This window comes from Mus pahari, chromosome 22, assembly GCF_900095145.1.
Source record: "Mus pahari chromosome 22, PAHARI_EIJ_v1.1, whole genome shotgun sequence".
In the NCBI taxonomy this organism is placed as follows: Eukaryota; Metazoa; Chordata; class Mammalia; order Rodentia; family Muridae; genus Mus; species Mus pahari.
The window spans coordinates 31,803,141-31,827,863 of NC_034611.1; the positions used below are offsets into that span (position 1 = coordinate 31,803,141).

At 36.2% G+C, this 24,723-nt stretch overlaps 1 protein-coding gene across 3 annotated transcripts in view; it reads left to right on the forward strand.

Annotated features, from left to right (window-relative positions):
• Positions 1–24,723, forward strand: part of Mms22l (MMS22 like, DNA repair protein) — a 109,553-nt gene that overhangs the window by 7,684 nt on the left and 77,146 nt on the right. For all 3 annotated transcript variants that reach the window (XR_003842827.1, XM_021222104.2, XM_021222105.1), the window contains exons 6-10: positions 1,579–1,669; positions 3,918–4,048; positions 5,225–5,338; positions 12,600–12,776; positions 21,501–21,563. Coding sequence is in view for 2 of the 3 variants with exons in the window: in XM_021222104.2 (XP_021077763.1) it covers positions 1,579–1,669; positions 3,918–4,048; positions 5,225–5,338; positions 12,600–12,776; positions 21,501–21,563 (576 nt within the window). In the remaining variant the exon portion in view is untranslated. The remainder of the gene's footprint in view (positions 1–1,578; positions 1,670–3,917; positions 4,049–5,224; positions 5,339–12,599; positions 12,777–21,500; positions 21,564–24,723) is intronic.

Below are 24,723 nucleotides of genomic sequence, written 5' to 3' on the forward strand. Positions count from 1 at the left end.
CTGCCTCTGCCCCCCAAGTGCTGAGATTAAAGGCATGCGCCACCACGCCTGGCTAGAACTTCTTATTCTTAAAACATAAAACACCAAAATATTATTCTGCAACAAATTTTTTTTTTTTCGCCCCCGAGACAGGGTTTGTCTGTGTAGCCTTGGCTGTCCTGGAACTCACTTTGTAGACTGGGCTGGCCTCGAATTTAGTAATCTGCCTGCTTCTGCCTCCCAAGTGCTGGGATTAAAGGCATGGGCCACCACCACCCGACATGAAATAATTTTTTAATAATTTATACATAGCATATGTATGAAGAGCATTTTATCTACTATTTCCAGTTGAACATCCAAAATATTTGCATTAGAGATATTACTTATTAGATATTTTATATATTACAAATATTTTCTTCTATTTCTTTGTTTTTGTTTTTCACCAATTAACCCGAATTTTCCAGATGATTGAGGGTTCAGGTGTGTGTGTGTGTGTGTGTGTGTGTGTGTGTGTGTGTGTGTGTGTGTATGTATGAGTCTCTTTTATGTCATGGTACTTATGCTGCACTTTAGTTTCTACATTCATAGCTGCCATTCATTTCTTTTAAAGTATGTAGGGGCAGGGTGCTAAAGAGACGCCTTAGAGGTTTAAGAGCATGGGGTGCTCCTCCAGAAGACCTGGGTTGGATTCCCAGCAACCACATGGTGGCTCACAAGCATCTGTAACTCCATTTCCAGGGAATCTGATGTCCTCTTCTGGTCTCCAGGGTCACTAAGCATGTCCATGGTGCATATGCACACATGCAAGCAAAACACCTGTCTACATTAGAAATTTAAAAATTATGTAGGGAAATAGGAAATCTGATGCTAGTTTCAGTAAATGGATGTGAACACTATTAATGGGTTACATTTTCCTCATTGCTTTGAGATGTCATATTTATTTATCTCTTCCCTCTTCTGCTATTCTTTCTCTCCCTGTTCCATTATGGTATTAGTCTAGCATTTTAGTTTGCTTGTAATGACAAGGAAAAATCCTTGAACCTAAGAACTAAAAATTCTGACTTTTGATTTCAATAGAATTGTTTGAATGCTTAATCATGGATTGAGAGATAAAATTCTCGAACTTGGTGAAGATGACCTTACGAGTTGGTTTGATAATCTGAGGTTCACTTTTTTAATCTCTTATCATTCCTATGCACTCACTATATATATATATATATATATATATATATATATATATATATATATATATAAAATTTTAATATGCACTAAGGAATATTTCTTAGATAAGTTCTGAAGCAAAATCTATATCTTAAAGATGTCTTTGTAGCTGTGGCTAAGTAGAATCAACAGTTGGTTGGAAGGAGTCTGTACTGTCCAGTCCCTTCAGCCATCTCAAGTGTGTGCCTGTATTAAACCAGAAAGAAAAAAGGCATCCTTTCAAGGATCTCCAGTGAAAGAATTCTCTAGTCAAAGACAAGTTTTTCCAGAAATTTTGAATAGTAGTTGGTTCTTTATCTGTGTGCATGGAGTTCTGTGACATGTAAAATACCTAGTGGAGTATGAGTTTTAATTCACACTTTATAATATCATTTACAGCTCTTCCCTCCATCATGGCATTTATTACATCTCTACTTAGACACCCACTGGCTGGTGTTGGAAATACTGCATATGCTGGGAGAAAAATTGAGTGAGTTTATGAATTTCTGTCTTAATTCTTTTTAAAAATCCTCCTTAGGATCGATTGATTGGTTGATTGTTTTTTTCTTTTTAAAAAATCTTAAGATTGAACTATTAATTGGTTGATTGATCGATTCATTCATTCATCATTTTATAATGGAGTTGCCAGTTGAGTATGCTGGCATATGGCAGTCTATAATCCCAGCTCATAGGATGCTGAGATAAGAGGATCATGAGGCCAGCCTGGATTATATGCTGAATTCTGGGTCACCCTGAACTATGTAGTAAGACCCTGTTCACAAGAAAATAAACAATTCTATTGCATTATAAGTACTTAGTGATGTTAAAAAGAAATAGATAATAAGTGTTTGTTTATGCGTCTCTTTCATCCAAGGTGTCCATCTATCATTTAGCAGATTGTGGGTGTGTGCATGTGTGTGTGTGTGCTGAGGCAAGGTCTGGTTCTAGCTGTCCTGGAACTTTCTGTGTAGATCAGACTTGCCTCTACCTCCCAAGTGCTACATTTAAAGGTATGCAGCACAACTGTCTGGCTGAGACAGTCTCTTACTGACTTAACCAGGACATGCCATTTTGGCTAAACTGATTGACCAGCAAGCCCCCAGAGTCTTCCTTCCCTACCATTGGATTATAGGCTCATGTTGGCCTTTGCTTGGGTGTTGGGGAATCAGAACTAGGGTTTTTGTAGTGATGTAGCAGAATTTTAACCACTAAGATACCTCCCCGGCTCCCATTTAGCAGCTTATTAGAGATTTATTTGTGAAAGTACCTGTGGTTCAGGTTTCTTTTCTTTTCTTTTCTTTTCTTTTCTTTTCTTTTCTTTTCTTTTCTTTTCTTTTCTTCTTTTCTTTCTTTCTTTCTTTCTTTCTTTCTTTCTTTCTTTCTTTCTTTCTTTTCTTTTTTTCTTTCTTTCTTTTTTTTTTTTTTTTTTTTGGTTTTTTGAGACAGGGTTTCTCTGTGTAGCCCTGGCAGTCCTGGAACTCACTCTGTAGACCAGGCTGGCCTCTGCCTCCCGTGCGCCACCACGCCTGGCTGGTTCAGGTTTTCTAAGGCTGCATGCTTCAGATCAACTACACTTATTTAGCCATGTCTGCCTTTTAACAATAGTTTTTGGTTATTTTTAGATATTGTAAATAATATTTCCCAGAAAACATACATATAGCTTTAATTTGTATACATGTTCTATTATGTATTTCCTTAGATCTAGAACAGAGCATTGAAGTTTTCACTGGCTTTTTGATAATCAGTTAACATCAACATCTTTACATAATTTTATTTTTCTGTGATTTGTCTTGTCTTTTGTTTGTTTGTTTGTTTTTTTGAGAGGGTTTCTCTGTGTAGCCCTGGCTGTCCTGGAACTCACTCTGTAGACCAGGCTGGCCTCGAACTCAGAAATCCGCCTGCCTCTGCCTCCCGAGTGCTGGGATTAAAGGCGTGCGCCACCACACCCGGCTTTGCCTTGTCTTTTATTTTTGCAAATTTTCTAACTTTCTTTTAGAAGTTTGTATATATGGATACTAATCTTAAATTTCAGATGCTGTGATCTATTTTGTTCATTTGGTCTTTTTTTTCCCTTGAGACAAGAGTTTCACTTAACCATTTATTTACCCCTGGCTGTCCTCAGTATGTAAAAGATCCACCTGCCTCTGGAGTGCTGAGATTAAAGGCATGTACTACCATACCCAGCAAATGCTGTGTTGTTGTTGTTGTTTTGTTTTGATTTTGGTTTTTAAATTTTGCTGTTGGCATTTTAGTTTCCAAAGACATCTATATGTCAATACTTAATTCTTGTTTATGTACGTATATAACTACATAGACACGGTGTAGTCACCGATGTATAATGACTATATTCCATCTATTTAGAACAATATTCAAGTGGACACAATGTGATGTAGGCACAGGTTTTTGTTATTGTTTACCTTGGTTTGCTGTTTTATGTTACAAAACAATTATAAGTGGTAAGTATACCAGCATCAGTTAAAAAAAAAAAAACCTAAGGTTTTACCTTCTTTGTTCTTAGAATTGTAGATGAGTACTTTTTTGTCTTTTTTGAGTTTTTCTTAGTTTTTTTAGGTAATACATGGACCCCAAATTGGTTATTCTCAAATTTAATTTACTTACAAAACAAAAATCCTAAAATTGTATTTTACTTTAGAAGAACTGAAGAAGTAAAATCATTTTTTTTCTTGTGAAAGTTAATACAATCTGAGGTTTTAAAATAGAATTTATTTTATTTGCAGAACAAGTTGTTTATGGTCGTCAGTTTATTGGTCAGGCAGGTGACAATTTAACCAATGTCAGCCTCTTTGAAGAACATTGTGAACATCTTTTGTGTGACTTAATATGCCTGTCACTCAACAGATTTGACAAGGTAATGCTTTAAGAGTTATTAATGTGTTAATTATAACAATTCTTAATACATGTGGTTTAATACATAAGAATTTGAAATATGTTAATGTCTCTCTTGATTTGTATTTGGTTACTAATATCTGGGAGCTAGATGTGGCAAGAGTTTTGATATAAACGTCCCAGTAGGGTGGAATTCATCTTGCATGTTAATTTTAAAGTGGTACATTAAAATAGTTAGTACACATTAATGAGTGTTATGTATTAATAATGCGTTTTGGTAAGTATATACATTACATAATGCTCAAATCAGGTTAAATATTTTTCAAATATTTATCATTGTGTTAAAAACATTCAGACTGCTTTGTTCTAGCTTTTCAAAATACTTTTAAAAATATATAGTATGTAACTATCTATTCTAGCTATATATATCAGTGTCCTGGAACTTATTCCTGCCTAGTTGTAGGTTAAAACATGTTTACTTTGTCTTATAATAAATACAAGTTTATTTCTAAATTTCTATCAGGTGTGTGTGTGTGTGTGTGTGTGTGTGAGAGAGAGAGAGAGAGAGAGAGAGAGAGAGAGAGAGAACGTGTGTGTGCGTGTGTGTTAGTGTGTGTGTGTGTGTGTTAGTGTGTGTGTGTGTGTGTGTGTTAGATGAAACAGATACAAATAAGTAAACTGAGGTTCCTTCCAGCTTATACTCAGGACAGGTGTTGAATAATGACTGTTACACTAGGAGGTACTCGCAGCAGTGGCCTTTCTACTGTCCACTTTTAGCTGCTATTACACTCGGGCCTATTTTAGAAGTTGTGACAGCTTATTTCTAACAGAATCTTAAAGTGTACTGATTGGCCAGTGCTTAAAGTTTTCTTTTTTATTTCTTTAGCTGAAAATTAGGTTTATCATGTAATTTGGTTGTAAAGGGAACCTTTTAAAAAGTTAGTGAAATGATACTTTTTCTTTTTTTGGTTTTTCGAGACAGGGTTTCTCTGTATCGCCCTGGCTGTCCCAGAACTCACTCTGTAGACCAGGCTGGCCTCGAACTCAGAAATCCACCTGCCTCTGCCTCCCCAGTGCTGGGATTAGAGGTGTGTGCCACCATGCCCGGCTTGATACTTTTCCTTAAATTGAGAAAATATTTTAACTCTTTATAGTAATCATCTCTGTGGCATGTAAATAGCTCTGCTTCTTTTTGTAGGTTATGCCTTCAGAAGCATTACTGATTAGTCACTACCCATGCTCCTGTGTTAAAGAATTATGGGTTCTACTTATTCATCTTCTAGACCACAGAAGTAAATGGTCTGTTGCAGAAGTAAGTTGGAAAATTGTTCTTTGCTTGTTGTGACTAGTTTGTATGTTGAATTCCATATGTAGGAGAATGGCTGCCCAAAGCATATTTGCATACTAGAATATTCTGCTGTCTTTAGCCTGTATCTTCTAGAGAATGGGCATCAACAGACTAAATAAGGACTTTATAAGAGATTGACTAGCATAGTTATAGAAGCTGGTTCTGGGATGTATGTGGCAAACTGGTGACCCAGGAGAACTGTCTATACAAGTTTCATCTGAGTCCAAAAGCCTAAAAGCCTGACAGCCAGCAGATCTAGTCTCATTCCACATTTGAAGGGAGGGGGAAAAATCAGTCTATGAGTTAGTAGACCGAGTCTACTAATTTAAATGCTAACTTTAGAAAATTTAAAGGTGTGTATCCAGTGTAACATTTAATCTACTATCTGGGGACTTATGCCTGATTAAGTTGAAACAACAAATATTTTGTATTATATATGTATTTGTGTGTCTCTGTGTGTGTGTGTGTGTGTGTGTGTGTATACATACACATAGTAGAATGAGGAAGAATCCTGAAGTAATTATTTCCCTAATACATTGTGAAATGAAATGAGCAGAATGTAAAAGATAGTAAGTAGTAAATCATCTTATGTAGGAAAGCAGAGAAAAGGGTGTGTGAGCGCATGTGCTGGTATACTCAAAGAAATACTGGAATGACAAGAAGCCATGCGCCTTGGTGAATTAAAACCATAAATTGCTGGGTGCTAATGTAGAAGTTTATCAGCAGTGGGGCAGGAAGAGCCAGAGATAGATCTGCTCTATCTCTGCCTAGTGGCTCTGCACTAGGGAGCCTGAGGAGTTATTTTCAGAGAGCTCTTCTGAAAGTGAAGCTGAAATTCCTGACCTCACCTCAGAAAAGCATTTCAAGATGAGTCAGTATGAAGCAGAGTTAGAGGTTTTTCTGGTGTTTGTTTTGTTTTTTAAGATTATAATTACACTACTTCTAAACTCCAAGCCTTCTTATCTACTCCCTAACTGCGCCCCCCTTCAGATTGACAACCTCTTTTTCTTTAGTGTTCTTTCATATATATTTGTGTGTGTTGCTACTTTTCTCTGGGGAAGACTTTTCCCACTATTACCGTTCCTTAGTTGCCTGTAATTCTGTCGGATTGAGTCCTCCTGAGCTTTCCTCCTTCCACATTAGTATGTCTCCTGCTGTCATCCTTGTTCCTGTGCTTAGGCAACCATGCTGATGACAATTCATGGGTGTAGCTTCTCTGACACAGCAAACTTCCTGTTTCTCTTACTTGTGACAATCTTCCTCACCACCATCCCCTTCTGAAAAGATCCCTGATCTTTAGGTGCATTAATTTGTTGTTATCAGATTGGACTGGGCTCCACCACTTTGCATTTTTTCAGTTGTGTTTTTCTGGTAATAGTCTGCATTTGTTGGAATGATAAGTTTCTTTAGCAGGAGTGAGAAATAGATGTGGCTATAAGAACAGAGTTTTAGAATGTAGTTATGTATTAACTACGGAGAAACTAGTTTTATCTTTGATTTATGACTACACTAGCCCAGAGAAGTTGGCTTTCCAGTACTAGGTATCATTTCCTTCTGAGTGGGTCTAAAGTCCAATGTGAGAGTTGTTGGTTACTGCCAGGGTATGTGCACCAATACTACACCCTTATGGCTATCATCCCTGTTGGTTGTTGTAGTTCATAGTTGTCATTGCTAGTAGAACTGTTGGTTGCTCCCTTGTGTTGGAAACTAGCATGGAACCTTCAGGTACCATGGAAGCTAGTCCTTAGAGAGGAGGCTTCTGGCTTAGATTGACCTGTGCCTCAAGTGTGTCATGTCTTCAGTTTTAAAGGTGTATCTTCCCCCTTGGTGGGGAAGCAACCAGAAGAGGGCTTCTCATGTCTGGTATTGAGTTTTTTTGTTTGTTTTGTTTGGTTAGATACTGTATTAGTCAAGATTGTCTAGAGATACAGAATTCATAAAATGAGTCTCATATAAGAGTGGGGTCTATTAGAGTGGCTTACAGGTTATAGTTCAGCTGTGACAACAATTGCTGTCTCCTGATGTGTCCACGAATCCAGTAGTGTTCAGCCCAAGAGTCTGGATGCCTGTCTCAGCTGTTTTTCAGTATATTCCAGAGCTCATAGTACAAGTGAGGGAATAAACTTGCCAGCAAGAATGAGGGCAAGCAGGCAACCAGCAAGAGCTTTTTTCTCATGTTTATATAGGTGGTATGAGAAGGTTGGCCCATATATAATTTAGATCCTACCCCTTCAAATGCTTCAGTTAAGATAAATCCCTCACAGGTTTACTCAGATGCTTGGGTTTTAGTTAATTCTAAATGTAGTCAAGTTGACAACTAAGAATAGGCATCACATGTCTACCCCTTTTCATTTTGACACATAATCATATCTCCTTACGTTATGCTTAATTTCCAAATAAAAACAATAACAAGGTCATAATTTTGTCTAATATGATATAACTAGCGATATACAACCACAAACACTGCATGTTTTAAAGTAGGTGACAATGTTCCTTGAGGGACATTTAGTATATTAAAACTTGAAATTGATAACCACTGATGTTCTCTCAATTCACGATACATTTCATGATAAAGACATCAGGAAAGAAAATACAAATACCTGCGCAAACACATTGTTTTTTATTTTTATTATTATTATAATAATAATTATTATTTTCTTTATTTACATTTCAAATGCTATCCCGAAAGTTCCCCCGGCCCCTGCTCCCCTACCCACCCACTTTAGATATTATGTCTTGGGATTTATCAAGGATGAAGATCATTGGCAAATGTTTTTATAGGACTCTAGATCTGAGGCAGAGACTGACTTTTCTAAAACTTTGGGTTTTTCCCTGAAAGATCTGAGATACGGATATTTTTTTTTTGTTATTTCTGTGTCTGATATGAACAGAGAAGGGTAGGTAGAAGAAAGGATATGTGGGTCATGTTTAGTCTAGAGGTTAACTATCGCTTAGGGGAATGGTGTCAAGCAGACATAGACTAGGCTGGTTTGCAGGATCCAGTTGTGGTTCAGGCCTGAATTTGGGTTTAAATGTGAGCATTTTGAGCCACAGGAGGAGGGTAGGATCATGTGGACTCACCAGGCTAGACCTGGAGAAGGGTGAGTTGGATCTGGCTGAGTGGGGAGATTGGAGTGCGACTTGGAAGGGGCCTGGGAGTGGTGTGGGGAAGTGTGGTCAAGGTAGATCTTGGTGGAAGGAGGCTTCAGGGTTGCTTATGGTACAGGCAGCATGGCTAGATTAGGTTTGAGCACGGGAAAGGGACCCACGCTCTATCCGGGCACTGTGGAAGGGAAGGATGTTCAGGATAGAGTTAAGTGGTGTTTAGTAGTTTGTTCTGTTGTAAGCATAGGCATTAGGAAGAGACACTTAGCCAAAGTCTACAAGTCACCCAAGAGCATAAGTATGATCCTCTCAAGAGCAAGTAACCCTTGAGTATCTTAATAGCTATGTATGTATGATTTTTGAGACTTTTCATATTACATCTCAAAGGGTTGTAAAAGCAGCTTAAATGAGCTAAGGATAGTTCTAAATGTGCATCCTTAATTTAAATGAGTTGATACAGTAAGTAGTTCCAGATGTGCTTCTACGAGATTACTGCTTTTAGAGTAAAACTCAAAGTCACAGGGGTGGAAGTGGAATTAGGAAGTATGTTGTTACAGTAAGTACAATCTCAATCTTCTAATGCTCCAACCCTTTAATTTGTGGTGACTCTAACCATAAAATTATTTTTGTTGCTACTTCCTAACTGTAATTTTGCTACTGTTATGAATTGTAATGTCAAATATCCATGTTTTCTGATGGATACCCCAGTCATTTGACTCTCCAGAGGGGTCACGGCCAACAGGTTGAGAACACCAATTTATATAGTTTTGTGAAATTCCCAGAAAACTGCAGGTTTATATATGGGGAAGTCCAAAGCTGTACTCAAACATAAAACTTAAGTTTTGTTCTTTTCTATTTTACTTTTCTTAACTTGAAATATCTTTACCAAAAGAAAAATACTGTCTCTATATTGGAAATATTCATAGCAATGTTAACCATGTTAGAACTTTTAAAATGTTTTTATTCTTTGAGCGTATTCTTTCCTCTTCCCAAATTCCTTGCAGATCCCTCCCCACCTTCCTACTCATCCAACTTCATGTTCTTTCTCTTTAAAAAAAAAAAAAAAAAGGGGCATACACACACACACTAACACCGTAAGAGTTCAATTTGCATTTATTTACTGCTCCAAGCATGGGGCCTGCCATTGAGTGCAGCTGATACACAGTGTCATTCGGCATTGGACTATATGCTGATTTGCTCTCCTCAGTGCTGGAATTCTGTCGGGCTTGGGCTTGCACAGGCCTTGATCATGCTGTCACAGTTTCTGTTGTGCTGATTGCTTGACTCTAAACTGGCAGTAATCCTCAAACACGAATGAAGGTCTTTTTTTTTTCCCCTCATGTTTCCTTACTTTTCCATGTCTTTCTCTCTTGCTTCAAAACAATTTTAGTGTGGCTTTTCATATATCTCTAATTTTAGAATAATGTTATTGTTTCCTATGCTCAAAAATAATGTGTTTAGAAAGTGCACTGAACAGAATATAGAAAGAAGTAATTGAAGACATTTATATCTCAGATGAATAAAAACACAGTACAGAGGTTGAAAATAATAATTTAGATAATGTTAGAATATGCCATTTTGACCACGTACTTTTACTGCTAAACAAAAATTTATAAAGAACTATAAACCACAGGATTTCACTATTTAGCCCAGGCCGCCTTGGACATTGTACTCTAGCTGCCTCGGCATTCTGACTGTAGTGTGAACCACCACACCAGGCTAACAATCAAATCTTTTTTAGGACATTTTTTCCCATTTTTCTTTTTTTTTCACATTGTTATTTGAGAGTTGGCAATTTTAGACCTACTTATAGACTGTAACTGAGGGAATCTTAAATATATTGTGGATAATATGATTAAAATTTGTCACATAATTGGAAGAGGAGAAGCTAGTGTAAGCCATGAAATGATAAATTAGAATAGAGCTAGGTATGGGTGTGTGTTTGTGTACATACATTTCCTATCTTTTTCACTAGAAGTAGCCAATTCTAAGTAAAATGGTGCAGATTGCTGACACATACAGATAGGCTTCAAAAACGACCACTTTCTAGTGAACACCAGCGAGACTTCTTGGAAAAATAGGTGTTTTGAGACAGGTCCATGAAAGTTGAAACTGAGCCAGAAACACCTTATGCCAGATATTGTTTGCTCAAAGCATGATGGGACATGTCTGAAGAATACAAACCAAATGAACATCGTCTATATATTAAACCTGGGATAATTTGATTTGTATAAAACATAGTTGAAAAGGGTTGTAATCTATACAGTACCTATAGATTGCCTATACCTATGCTGTACAAGTCGGGAGAAGGGATTCTTTTCTGGTAAATATAGGTCAGGAAATCATCAAAAAAGCAGTTAGTGTAGTTATTTTAAGCAAGATTCTTCATTAGTTGCTTAGCCTAATGAACAAAAGTTGAGATGAAGATGTTATGTCCATTTTTGAATTGATTTGGTTTCTGTTTGCTGAGACAAAATCTCAACATGGGTGACTATGGTGGTCTCTAAATTGCCTTCCTTCTACCTAGGTCTCTGAAATAATACATATGTTGCCATTACTTTGGAGCTTAAAATAAAATAGGGTATGTTAGTAGTTTTGTAAATATCTCCACATAGTATTCATCACTTACCAAGAAGGAAATAGTAATCATAGATCTAAACAATCTGGAAAATACCACCTTAACCACATAGTCAAAGTTAACCAGTAGTAGGATAAACTGATACCATGCACCTCTCATAAGATGCAGTGAAAGAATGTTTCTGTGGCTTTCTTGCTCCAAATGTGAGGTCATCATGAAGAGACACAAGTCATCAATTACTTCAAAGCATCAATGTTATGCATAGTGAAACTTGAGAAACTGGTGTAAGAGAGGCTGAAGTGACATGCTAACTTCAGCCAGCGTAGGAGTGTTTCATAATGGTACCAGGGAGACTTTGAGTACAGGCTGTGTATAATATAAATGAGAGAAACACAAACAGGAAATAGGGAAGCATTTCTTGTAGTTGGAGAAGGAGAGGAATAAAACACAAAAAATAAAATATTAGGAGAATAGTTTTCCATTTTTAATGAAAACTAATCAAATCAAGAAACCCAAAGAACCCGCTTAATATAACTAAAGAAAAAGGCACCTGGGGCATTGCAGTGAAGTCGCAGGGTTTAAAGACAAAGAGATTAAAAAAGTAACAAGTATGCAGTGAAATTAGGGGCTGAGTGTGAGTGCTTGGATCCATTCCTTAGCATCACACATGTAGAAAAAGTAAGCATTGCATGGCTTGCTGACTTTTTAGCAGCCTAGGAATCAATTCAGTGGAATTACTGTCTAATTATAGTCAAACAAACAAAATTACTCATCAGCTTAAAACCTCAACCAACAAAGGCAAGATAAAGCTGTTTCCAGTAGAATAACATTAAAAAAATGCTACAAGGGGAAAAGTGGGAAAGGACTGAAGTGTAGAAAAAATATACAGGAAACAGTAAGTAAGTAATTAAGTGTGGACTATATAGTAAGTTTAAGGCCAGCCTGGCAACTTAGCCAGGCTCTGCCTCAAAATGAAGAAAAAAAAAATGTAAAAAGCTTGAATAGAGCTTACTGGTAGGGCATGTACCTGGCAAAGACAAAGTCTTAGGTTTAATTCCCTGAAAAACAAACTCTCAAATCACAGTACTATTGGCACATAAACTGGGTTGGTCATGAATGAGTTAGTTCTAAGAAGGCAGTTTTATCTAAGAACAAAACAGTTGCTTTTCTTTTACAAGACATTTGAATTTATCCTGTTATTTTTAAGGTCATCATTAAATAGATTAGTAAAAAGTATATGCAACTGAAAAGAAAACATTCGTAAATACAATAAGTTTGCAAAGAGAACTACAGTATAAAATTATTAACTTAAAATTTAGTTTTATAAATCATCTGTAAGGATTACCAGACAAAATATTTAAAAGATATACACTTTCAGAACATTCTGTAGAGTGTTGATAAAAGATACCTTTAAAGCATAAAATACATCAGTGTTCCTAATTGATGCTCTGTTTTGTGTATTTTAATAGCAAATACTTTAAGTCAAAGGTCTTTAGAATAGTGTCATAATTTAACTGAATTATGTTCTTTTTGTTTCTGTAGTCATTTTGGAATTGGTTGAATAAACTACTTAAAACACTTTTTGAAAAATCAAGTGACCAAAGAAGATCTTCTGTTTCTCTAACCCAGGCCAAGGATCCATTAGGCTTTAGTTGGTGGATTAGTATTCATGTAGCATCATTGTACCAGATTGATCGCCATGGTGTGTCAGATGAAATGGTAAGTTTTATATATGCTCAGGTCATAGGGGAATGATTTTTCTTTTGTTTTTGGTTTTTTTATCCCTCTGTATAGTGCTTCTATAAACATTTCCTAATCTTGAAGAATTGAAAGTTCATGTTTTTATTTGATAAATCAAAAGCTGTTTGTAGAAGACTTGGTCTTCAGTCCTGCTCATAAGTACTTGTATGACTTTCAGTAAACTGCTTAAGCTTTTCTGATCCACTGTTTCCTTATGAAAATATCATGGTTTGCATTGCTCCAAAGTTTGCTTCCAGTCATAAATTCTCCAAGAGTGTCTAAGGGAAAGCATCTGTCTCCCAGAAATGAGTCAGTGGGTTTTGTATGTAAAGTGTTGCAAAGTGTTTTCTTTTGGGGCTGAAGATAGAACTCAGTGATAAAGAGCACATACTGCTCTAGCCGAAGACCCAAGTTTTGTTCCCTGCACCTACATTCAGAGTCACAGCTGCTTGTTACTTCAGCTTCAGGGGATCTGCTGTCTCCTTAGGGTCTGCTGCAGGCAAGTGTAATAGTGTACAAACCCGCACACGTAGAAAGATATCTCTTTTGCATAACATTTCTTGAGGTACCTGCTTTTCTCAGTTTACCCTATTTAACAACTATCAAGTTTGCTTCAAACAAGAAGACAGATTTTTATCTATTGTGTGTATTGTTTTGTTGGAAACATTCTTTTATGGTATTACTTACACTTCCTTGTGACAGAAACCACCTAATAAATATATTTATTTGAAACCCTATTTGATGTTTGTAATTTCTGTATATGTATAATTTCTGCCATTCTCAGAAAATAGAAGTATACCAACATATTGGTGCTATAAGTTTGGACTTCTGAGTCTGAGGCAGGAGGATTGACACGAGTTCAAGGGTAGCTTAGGCTTTATTATGAGTTCCAGGCCAGCTTAGCATACATAGTGAGTACCTGGTCGGCCTGGACTATGGAATAAGTCCTGTCTCAAACTCAGCCTTCCGAATGGAACAAGCAGGTTTCTAGCCCTCAGCTCTGTAGGTTCTCGCTAATATATAATACTCAAATTTTAGCAGTTGTCATAATTCTTTTTATGACCCATTTATTAAGTACTTTTCTGGAATAGGATGCTAATGTTTAACATATTTTAATTATTAGAATATTACATAAACATTAAGGGAATTAAAAAATTGCCTGTAATTCTGAAGTTGTAATGTAAGCATTTTTATTTTTCTTCCTGTTCAACTTTAATTCTTCTAAGAACACACTCCTTATTTTAATCAGTATATATAAATGTGGTAATTTGTCAAGTATTTCTAAGTTGTGATATATATTGTATGTAATATATATTAGGTATAACAATAGGTGTTGATAAGAGGATTTATATAAAATACATTGTACTTCCTTTGCTTCAAGGAATATATGTTTAGATTATTAATGCTTATCGGAACTTTGATAACACTTTGTAGTGAGTGCTATATTTCAGTAGTGGTTGCGATTTACCTCTGGATAGTCCATGTATTGTCCTGTCACTGCCATCACAGTATGTAATGCATTGGTAGTTCATTCTGAGAACTCTGACATTGTTGCTTTTATTATCATGGAATCAAGATAGTAAATGAATGTATCTTTTAACTGGTCCCTCTGTGGGTTTTAAAAATGTTTTTATAAATCTTATTTATGTGGAAAGATTTTTAGAGGAAACTGCCATATTTGAAAATGGAAGCTTTCTATGATAATAATTATATATAATAGGCATTTAGGTATGCACATGTAAAAAGTTGCTTTCAGATATGTATTCTCAGAGTTTCTAGTATCTCTGAACTTGGTTATATCTTTAAAAAAATTATAGCTCTTTCCCCTAGTAATGGTTTTATTAAGTGTGAATTGCATTTTGTACTTAATATCACATTTTGTATTTAATGTTCCAGTGACTGGTCACTATTTATTGTGTTAAAAAGTAGGAGAGAAGCCAGGCAGTGGTGGTACATACCTTTAATCCCCGCACTTGGGAGGCAGAGGCAGGTGGATTTCTGAGTTTGAGGCCAGCCTAGTCTACAGAGTGAGTTCTAGGACAGCCAGGGCTATACAGAGAAACCCTGTCTCGAAAAACCAAGAGAAGGGGAAAAAAAAGTAGGAGAGAAAATAATATGTTTTGTAGGTATAGAAAAAGAGATGCATAGTGATTAAAGGTAAAAAGGTCACCTTATTTTATCACTTAGATAAACTTGATTGTTTTTTTCTTTTTTAAATGAAGTAATTTAATTTTGTAAATGCAGTTATTTCAAATGATTTACCAAACTGGCTACAAAGATGGAAATGCCCATTTAAAGTACATGTTCTGTGTAAAGAAAATGCTCTACTTTTATTTTTTAAAGATTTACTTCATTTATTTCATGTATGTGAGTTCATTGTCACTCTTTTCAGACACACAAGAAGGCATGTGTGTGTGTGGAGGGGAGGGGGTTGTGGTTGGAGAGATGGCTCAGTGGTGAAGCCACTGGTCCTGAGGTCCTGAGTTCAGTGGCCAGCAACCACATGGTGGCTCACAACCATCTGTAATGGGGTCCAATGCCCTCTTGTGGTGTGTCTGAAGACAGCAACAATGTACTCACATACATAAAATAAGTAAATCTTTAAAAAAGAAAAAGAAGAAGAAGGCATCCGATGGTTGTGAGCTACCATGTGGTTGCTGGGAATTGAACTCAGGTACTTCTGGAAGATCAGTCAGTGCTCTTTAACTGCTGAGCCATCTCTCCAGCCCTTTTGTCTACTTTTAAATATAAGAGACTTCCAGGAAATAACACACACACAAAAAATGCGAATATTAGCAAAAATAAAATGTATTATTTGGAAATTTCTGTTACTATAAATTTAATTCCATTACAACAAAGCTTTTAATGAGAAGAGTTTACTTTCCATATACTTCAGATTTCAAAACTTGTTTCAAGCCTACTACTAAGTATTTAATATATAAAAATAAATATAATTTAATTGAAATAGAAAGAATAAGATATAATTCTTGTTGACTTAATAAAATAGTAATTTAGTTTTATAATTTATGTTAGGTATTATTCTCTTCTCGTCATTAGATTTGGAACATAATTTTGAAATACACAGCTACACTTTATTATCAATCTAAGCTTTGAAATATAACCAATAAATAGTTTTAAAAATAATAGGCTTTATTTTAACTACCCCGATGAATTTCTTAATTAAAAATAAAATTGTTTTGCCAACTCATTATTTTATTTAATTTTTAAAAATGTTTGATTGATTCTTTGTTAATTCACACCATGTACCCCAATTCCACAGATCTCCCTCTCCTTTTGTATGCAACCTCCTCAACAAAAGAAAATTTATAATAACAATTTTAAGAGTTTTTCAAAGATTGTTTATTAGAGTTAGATAGGATACAGATAGAATAACCATGAGTTCCAATTTACCATAGGCATTTTATGTTAGCTGACGTTCATCCTATCTGATTTTCCCTTTTATTTCCAAGTTAACCTCATTAATAAATTAGATGGTCATTCTTATCTATTACTATAAAGACATATTGGCTGATGCCTTCAGAGTAATTATACATGTTAGTTTGGATCTGAAATATATTTAAATCATAAATTTGAAAATTGCCTTAATGTATTTTCTTCTTTATGATATATTGTTATAGCTAGCTATTCCGTAGAAAGTGCTTATATAGTACTATGCTTTATTTCACTGGAGAATAATGTGTGAGGGATGATAAGAAGTAATAATGGTTACATGTTTACACCAGAGAAGTGTGCCCAAAATTAGATGTTCCAACTTTCCCCAAAGTTTGATGTAAAATCTTTACATTTTAAGTAAGTTTAAGGTATGATTATTATTTTTATAAGCCCATAAAAACAATATAGTATCTCAGTTCTTATATTAGAAGCTCTAGCTTTTCATTCATTTCTGTTCAGTGTTCTCTTAATCCAGATGGGAATTTGTTATCCTCCTAAAATCCCAGCCAATCTATTTTAAAACCAAACACAGTTTTAAGATACAAAATTCTTTTGGGATTGCAAGAGTCAACTTTTGTTCCTTTTTCTGCCAAGAACATGGGGTGATCAATCAGGCACTGATGTCCCTTTTTCAAGGGTTTGAAATGGTAACTAAATAAAAGTTAGGAGATGTAATCTTAAAATGAGAGTTACAAAAGTCGCTAAGTAGTCTGCTGGAGGTGGGAAGTAAGAGAGTCTTTCTGTTTCTGGTGAGGCTGTCACCTACAAAGCTTAAGTGAGCACCTTCGTTTTTATTGTTGGAATCAAAAAATAGAAAACATAGATCCAGGTTTATGACCTCTACATAGAAATTAGACATGTGGGCATTATTATGGTGAAGTAATATGCAGGAAAAACACTATCATGCTTAAATCTAAATTATCTTGTAAATCTGGATTTTTTTTCTTTTTGGTACTATAGTCTCTTCTTGTTGGATTTGGGGCATGGTAGTTAGCTTTCCTATTTTTAGGAAAGTTTTTCTTTTTTTTCTTTATTGCATGTATACATACATGTAAATACATAATAAATGCACAAGTACAACTTGCTGAGCCCACATACGTGTTTCGGGCTGACCACTTGGTCTCATCCTTGAATACCAGCTTTCCTTCTCTTGGCAGTCACTAGTTGCTTGTAGCCCTTCATCTTGAGGTTGATCCTTGTACAGTCTTTCTCATCAACCTTCTTCTTTTGATACATAGTTTGATTTGTTCAGATTAGAGCCATTGTGTAGTCTTCATTCTCAAAATTATCTGTGTAAGAATTACACTCCTGGCCGGGCGTGGTGGCGCACGCTTTTAATCCCAGCACTCAGGAGGCAGAGGCAGGTGGATTTCTGAGTTCGAGGCTAGCCTGGTCTACAAAGTGAGTTCTAGGACAGCCAGAGCTATACAGAGAAACCCTGTCTCCAAAAAAAAAAAAAAAAAAAGAATTACACTCCTGGCTGGAGAAATGGCTCAGCAGTTAAGAACACTGACTGCTCTTCCGAGGGTCCTGAGTTCAAATCCCAGCAACCACATGGTGGCTCACAACCATCCGTAATGAGATCTTACACCCTCCTCTGGTGTGTCTGAAGACAGCTACAGTATAGTAATAAATAAATCTTAAAAACAAACAAACAAAAACCTAAGAATTACACTCCTCTGACTTAAATGCCTTGACAGCACAATTGAAATGTACCCATTAACATGATCCATTTGTAAAACAAAAACTGAATTGTGTCAACCCTGTTCTGTTCCTCATTTACTCAGCCATGGTGTTGACATTTTCTTTTCTTCATAATGGTCTACAAGCTGTAAAATAGAATAAATCCTTCCCCAAACTGCTTTTGGTCATGTGTTTAGCACAGTAATAGAAAGTAAGCTAGGCATAGATCTCAAGCTGGACCAGTCATTAGTTGACCACTCTAATAATTGTGTGTTAACAGCACATCTAGTAGGCAGGTAAATTGTAGGTTGAAGGTTATGTGGCTGATGACCCTGGCCCTGCATTGGAAGTCTTGCTTGGTTACAGGATGTGGCCAGTTCAGGCTCTGTATATCCCATTGCTTACCTATGATCACCCTCATAGATTTCTGGGAGTTTGTATTGCACTAGCTTTCTACCATGCCCCTGAGATGTGTCCCTCAACCCCCATTCCATTTTCTCTCCCAGTACGCTCGCCATCCTCCCCCAACCTGATCTCTCCTATTCTTGTTCCCTCATCCCCTTCCCAGAGAGATTCATGTGTCCTCTGTCATCTACCTTTCTCTCTGCCTTGAGCCCCCCTTGAGTCTTAGCTTCTCTGGTCTGTGGATTGTAGCATATTTTTCTTGTGCTTTAGATCTAATATCCACTTATAAGTGAAAATATACCATGTTTGTCTTTCTGGGTCTGGGTTACCTCTCTCAGGATTTTTTCCTAGTTCTATCCATTTGTCTACAAATGTTATGATATCATTGTTTTTAACAGCTGAGTAATACTCCATTGTGTAACTATATCACATTTTCTTCATCCATTCGTCAACCGAGGGACATCTAGGCTGTTTGTAGTTTCTAGCTTTTATTTCATGGCTTCTTGACCCATGTGACTAGAAGGAACTCATTCCTGACACTCCCTGGTGGGATAAAACCCAGAGACTGGATAGCCCAGAGACCTACACCATAGAACCATACATGAATGGAAGAAAAGAGTCAGTGGAATAAGAATAATGATATTCTGCTATCCTAATAGATTGGTACCTAGCCCAGTTGTCAGCAGAGGCTTTATTCAACAACCAAAGGAAATAGATACAGAGACCCGTAACCAAACATTAGGTAGAGCTTAGGAAACCCTGCAAAAGAGGTGGAAGAAGGATTGTATGAACCAGAGCAGTCAAGAACACCACACGAAAATCTACAGAATCAACTAGCCAGGGCTCATAGGGATTCACAGAGACTGAACCAACAACCAGGGAGCCTGCTTGGGACTGACCCAGGCCCTGTACGTTTATGTTACTGTTGTGTAGCATGATTTTCTTTTTTTTTTAAAATTATTTTATTAGATATTTTCTTCATTTACATTTCAAATGCTATCCCGAATGTCCCCTATACCCTCCCCCCGCCCTGCTCCCCTGCCCACTCACTCCCGCTTATTGGCCCTGGCGTTCCCCTCTATGGGGCATATAAAGTTTGCAAGACCAAGGGGCCTCTCTTCCTAATGATGGCTGAGTATGCCATCTTCTGCTACATAGTACCATGATTTTCTTATGGCACCCCTATCAGTGGGTGTGGGGGCTGTCTCTGACACTGTTGCCAGCTATTGAGACCCTTTTCATCATCCTGGGTTGCTTCATCCAGTTTTAATACAGGGGGGAGGTACCTGGTCTTACTGGAACTTGATATGCCTGGCTTGTTGATATCCATGGGAGCCTCTCCTTTCCTGGAAAAAAAAAAGACCAGGAAGAGTGGATTGGAGGGATGGTTACTGGAAGGAGAGTGGGGAGAGGAACTGGTCAGAATGTAAAACAAAGAAGAATGATTTAAAAAAACTAAATTAAAGAAGCAAAGTAGGATAGGTAAGAAGTACATAGGGTAGAGAACCTTCATTTTTTTTCTCTCACGGGAGGTCAGGGCACACTAACCTGGCATTTCTGTGTGACAGTATTCAGAGTGTATTCTTAACACCAAGGTAAGCTCGGTCTTTAGTGTTTATAGTGTTTGGGGTTTTTTGTTTGTTTGTTTTTGACCTCCATTACATATGCATGACCTGTAAGTGCCCACATAGTTGATCTCTAGGCCCGCTGACCCAAAGTTGCACTATTGGTCTTGGGGTTGGATCTGCCTTAAGACTACATAGGTATGACCAGCCTCTTCTCTGTCGTGTCCTCAAACTATCTAATATGATAGCCCTCCAAACCAAGGTGTTCCTTCCAGGCTTCAGTATTCTAATGGCTCAGAGATGAGTGATTGTTTTGAATAATTAAGTCATTACTTTAATAATTGTTATATAACAAGAATATCTCACTCAGTTTCTAAGAGTTGGGGATTTTTTAGGGCATTATCTAGGTGGTTCCTGCCTCAGGATCTTCTATGATGTTTTAGTCAAGTCGTCCCTTAAAGGCAGTTCCTGAAGGCTTACTTGGGACTGGAAGATTCAATTTTGGCAGATTGTTTTAGTTTTCTATCTTGTGGGCTTCAGGCCTGCTAACAGTAGGGTTGTTTCCTTGATTAAGTTAAAAATTATCAAGTTGAAAGCTTCCTGGAAGTGACACACTGCCACTCACAGAAGTACTGGCAGTGCACTGGCAAGCATTTCATCTATGCTAGGGGAGGGAATTATATAAATGCTTCAGTCCAAGAGTTCGAGGTCATAAAAGGCTACCTTAGTTGGTCACTACTCTTGTTACTGTATTTCTTTTAGTAAGGAAGTATTGGTTTGCAGCTAGCATCTTACGTGAATATTCCCTAGCATTTTAAAACATGGGTAGTGAATATATCTTTTATTAATTAGAGCTTATGTTTATAAATATAGTCATCTGTCAGTCTGATAGGAGTCTGTACCTTTATTGATTGATTGATTGGCTGATTGACTGATTGAGACGGCCTCCCTAGTAGCCCTGGGTGGCCTGGAACATGATTAGACCAGCCTCCCCTTGAACTCAAGAAATCTGCCTCCTGACTGCTAGTATCAAAGGTGTACATCACAAAGTATTATAGTTTTATTTTGGGGGGAACTCTAGCTTTGTGTTTTGAAATTTAAAAACTTTTCATATATTTTCTGCATTAGAAATTATGTGATTTAAAAAAAAAAAACAAAAAACAACATGCTTTTCATTGCTTCTGGTTTTGCCTAGTGCCCACATATCTCGGTCTCTAAGAACTGAGAGAACATCCTACAGGCTTTCATGTTAGGAAAGTGACATTTTGTGAACCTTTTAAAAAGTCCACTGTAGCTTTCTCCCTTGTTGCATAGAGTCATGCATAGAATCAGAATTGCCAGATAGATGACCATTTGCTCGATGAAAGCATTATCAAGTTTGGACCAAAAGAAAAAAAAAAAAAATTTCTTCCGCCACATAATAATCAAAACACTAAATGTACAGAACAAAGAAAGAATATCAAGTTTTCTCTTTATGTAAAACTACATAGACATTGCAAAGGTATTTTAATGATAGAATTTTATACTTGTACCATCATTTTAAATATGTACATAATCAAGAGCAATAGTTCAACATAGCTGTATTCTCTCTTTTCAGAAACAGATGGAATCCAATTGGAGCTTTATAGAAGAACTCTTGAAACAGTCCGTCACTGTTCAGGTATGCAGCTAAAGCGAGGCAGTGCATGACTTCTGCATTTTATAGTTTAAATTTTATTTACAAGAGCTAAGTAAACATAAAATGATTTAAATGATAATTTATTACAAATCTGAGATTCTTTGAAGGGTCAACTAAGTAATTCATATTAAATCCTTTAAAGATTTTCATTTTTACCACTGAATTTGTCAGTTAAAGGACAAAGATAATTATCTTAGTTGGTGACTTTGAAAGAATGTATTCAAAATAAGTGGAAGATGCTTTGGAGTTATAAGCCATTCCTTGACTGTATGATAGCAAGCCAGGCGACATGATGAAGGAGATAGTTGGTGGTATTGGAAATGCAGCTCTATCCTCCTCTCAGCAGGAAGGTGACTTGCCTTGCTGAGCAATTTGTCTTACAGGCTTGAATCGTATTCTCACTGATAAGGTCCTCGTTTCTGAGCACTCATTTCATACCTTATCATTTTTCTTTCCGCAGAGCTGTTAATGTAGTGCTTCATGGCCCAGAGGTCAGACTTGACCTCCTTTAAAATAGTTTTAAATGCACTGTTCATCTCATCTTTAAATATGTTGTAGCTCTGTAAAGTTCTATAATGTAAGTAACCCTTTATGGAAGGTTATAGTGTAGAATATTTTTTAATTTGGGGAATAAATTGCTTTTCTGTTAGTGAAGATTATTTAAAACTGGAATTGACATAAATATCATAATGTAAAAATATGGCTTTGTGTGGATGTGCTTATAGAAGTGATATATATACATACATACATATACATATGTGAAAATACCTAAGAATACTTTGTATTCATTTCTTTGCCTGTAATTCCTCATCACATTATTCAGAGGGAAATAGCAAAAATACTAGAGAACACAGAGGTGTTTTCCACACATATCTGGAAACTATATGAGGAGATTCACATTCCAAACCTCACATTTCCTAGCTAGCTGGCCAAACCTACAAAAACTGCTTAACCCTTTTTAGCCTATGTCTCTTAGAGGTAAAATGTAAACACAACATCAAGACCTAAGATTAATCAGCACAAGACTGTCATTAGCATTATCTACATTTTGTTATTTGCCAAAGAGAAATATCACTGTTAGCTTGAATGATCACAACAAATGTAATAAGATTCACAATTTGACTTGTTAAGCACACGCAGTTTAGTTGCCCACAAGGCCTTAAACCTGGTCTGGCATACTATGGCATACTACTCAACTTGGAATTTTAACATGCCCTGTGAGTATCTTATCTCAGGAGTGTGTGTGTGTGTGTGTGTGTGTGTGTGTGTGTGTGTGTGTGTGTGTGTGNGAGAGAGAGAGAGAGAGAGAGAGAGAGAGAGAGAGAGAGAGAGGAGAGCTATCTACTAGCTGTCCCCATTATAGCTTACTTATTATAATCAAAATACTTGCTTCAAAAAACTACCTTTAACTTTTATAGAAGAACGTCTTCCTGTTTTATTTTGAAAAATGAAAGCCAGACATATTAAATCTGGCCATGTTTCATAGGACAAACATTTGATAATGAAGTATTGAATGTTTTAGTTTAGTTACTATATGTAGATGGCAATTTAAAGACAAATTATCTATAACTATGTGTATACATAACTGATTAGATGTCTCTTCACATAATTATCCAAAATCAATATAAGATTTATTTTTAAACTAACTGACAACTTACTACAGCATGCTTGACTAGATCTAACTTTGGGAATGACAGCATTTAACTTCAACAGTTCTGTCAAGATCTTTCTGCTCAGGAAGCATTATTAGTATATCTTGGTTTGCTCAGGTCACTGAAACCTCAGGCTAGGTAGACAGATGGTTGATCATCCAACCTGTTTATAAGGATTACATATCTTAAATCTTAAAAATAGATTCTACTGGCACCATTAAAATGCTAGTGTACCTGTGAAAACATGTATCTGAAACTCAAGACTAGCGAAGGGGACCTAGAGAAATGAAAGAGCACCCACTGAACGAGCAAATCTTGAGTCTGATCCTTACATGTCAAAGCTTAAAGAGAGTCAACATCTAAAGAGAAAAGGGTATGTGAGACATTTATTAATATATTAAGGTATTAATTAAAAGCAAATATTTCTATGGAAAGGAGTTTAATGACAAATTGTCTCCTGTTATCCCTGACCAATATGTTTGTGTCTATGTAACAAATAGTCTATGACAAAGACCTCAAAAATTCTATAAATTCAGTTTTATGGAAAATGTATTACTATTAAATACAATGAAATAGGGTGGAAAGGTTAGGAGAAAAAAGTTCCAAGCACGCTTGTAATTACAACTTTACTAGGAAACTGAAGCTTAGAGTTTCTGACACTGATGTTGAAACTGTTACTAAACACTAACACTATCGGTTTGCACAAAGCTGCGAGTCATTAAAAATGAATTTAATTTTGAGTGGGGAAATTCATCAGAAGGGAGGGATGACAAAAAATAATACTCATATAAAATTTTAAGAAAAAAATTAAAGAATGATTTAGTATCTGATAAAAATGACAATGGCAAGTGTAAGGTATATTTCTTATTTCATTATTAATCCCTGATATCCTATATTCCTGAATTTAAAAATATATAAGATGTGTTTTGGGTTATTAAACCAACATATTATAAATCAGAAAAAGGCAGTTAAAATTATACAGGAAATATGAAACAAAAATACTTTTATAGTGGTTAGGGAAATATTTTAAAATAAAACTCTTAAGCTTCTGGTATTCTAACAGACATGTAGCTCATAACTGGTTAGGTTCATGAAGTAACTAGAAACATTTATGTATATGAACAGTTAACACAGATAGCATATGTACCTTCAATCATTTACAATCTTTTCAGATATTCAGCTTTTTGGTATGGAGAATGGCTTAGTTTTCACATATATATATATGTGTGTGTGTGTGTGTGTGTGTGTGTGTGTGTGTGTGTGTGTGTGTATGTTTATGATCTTAAGTGACTATGCCTACTGTATATTCCTACCATGCTGTGTTGTTGCCTTAATTGTCGGAAACTAAAGACCAACAGTTCTGTTCTATCTGCAGTTTAGTTGATACACACATATTTTTTCTTTTTCAAGATTAACTTCACTTTTTACCTTTTAAAAAAGGTTTACCTTTTATCCCAGTGTATGTTTGTGTTCATTTATGTATAGTATGT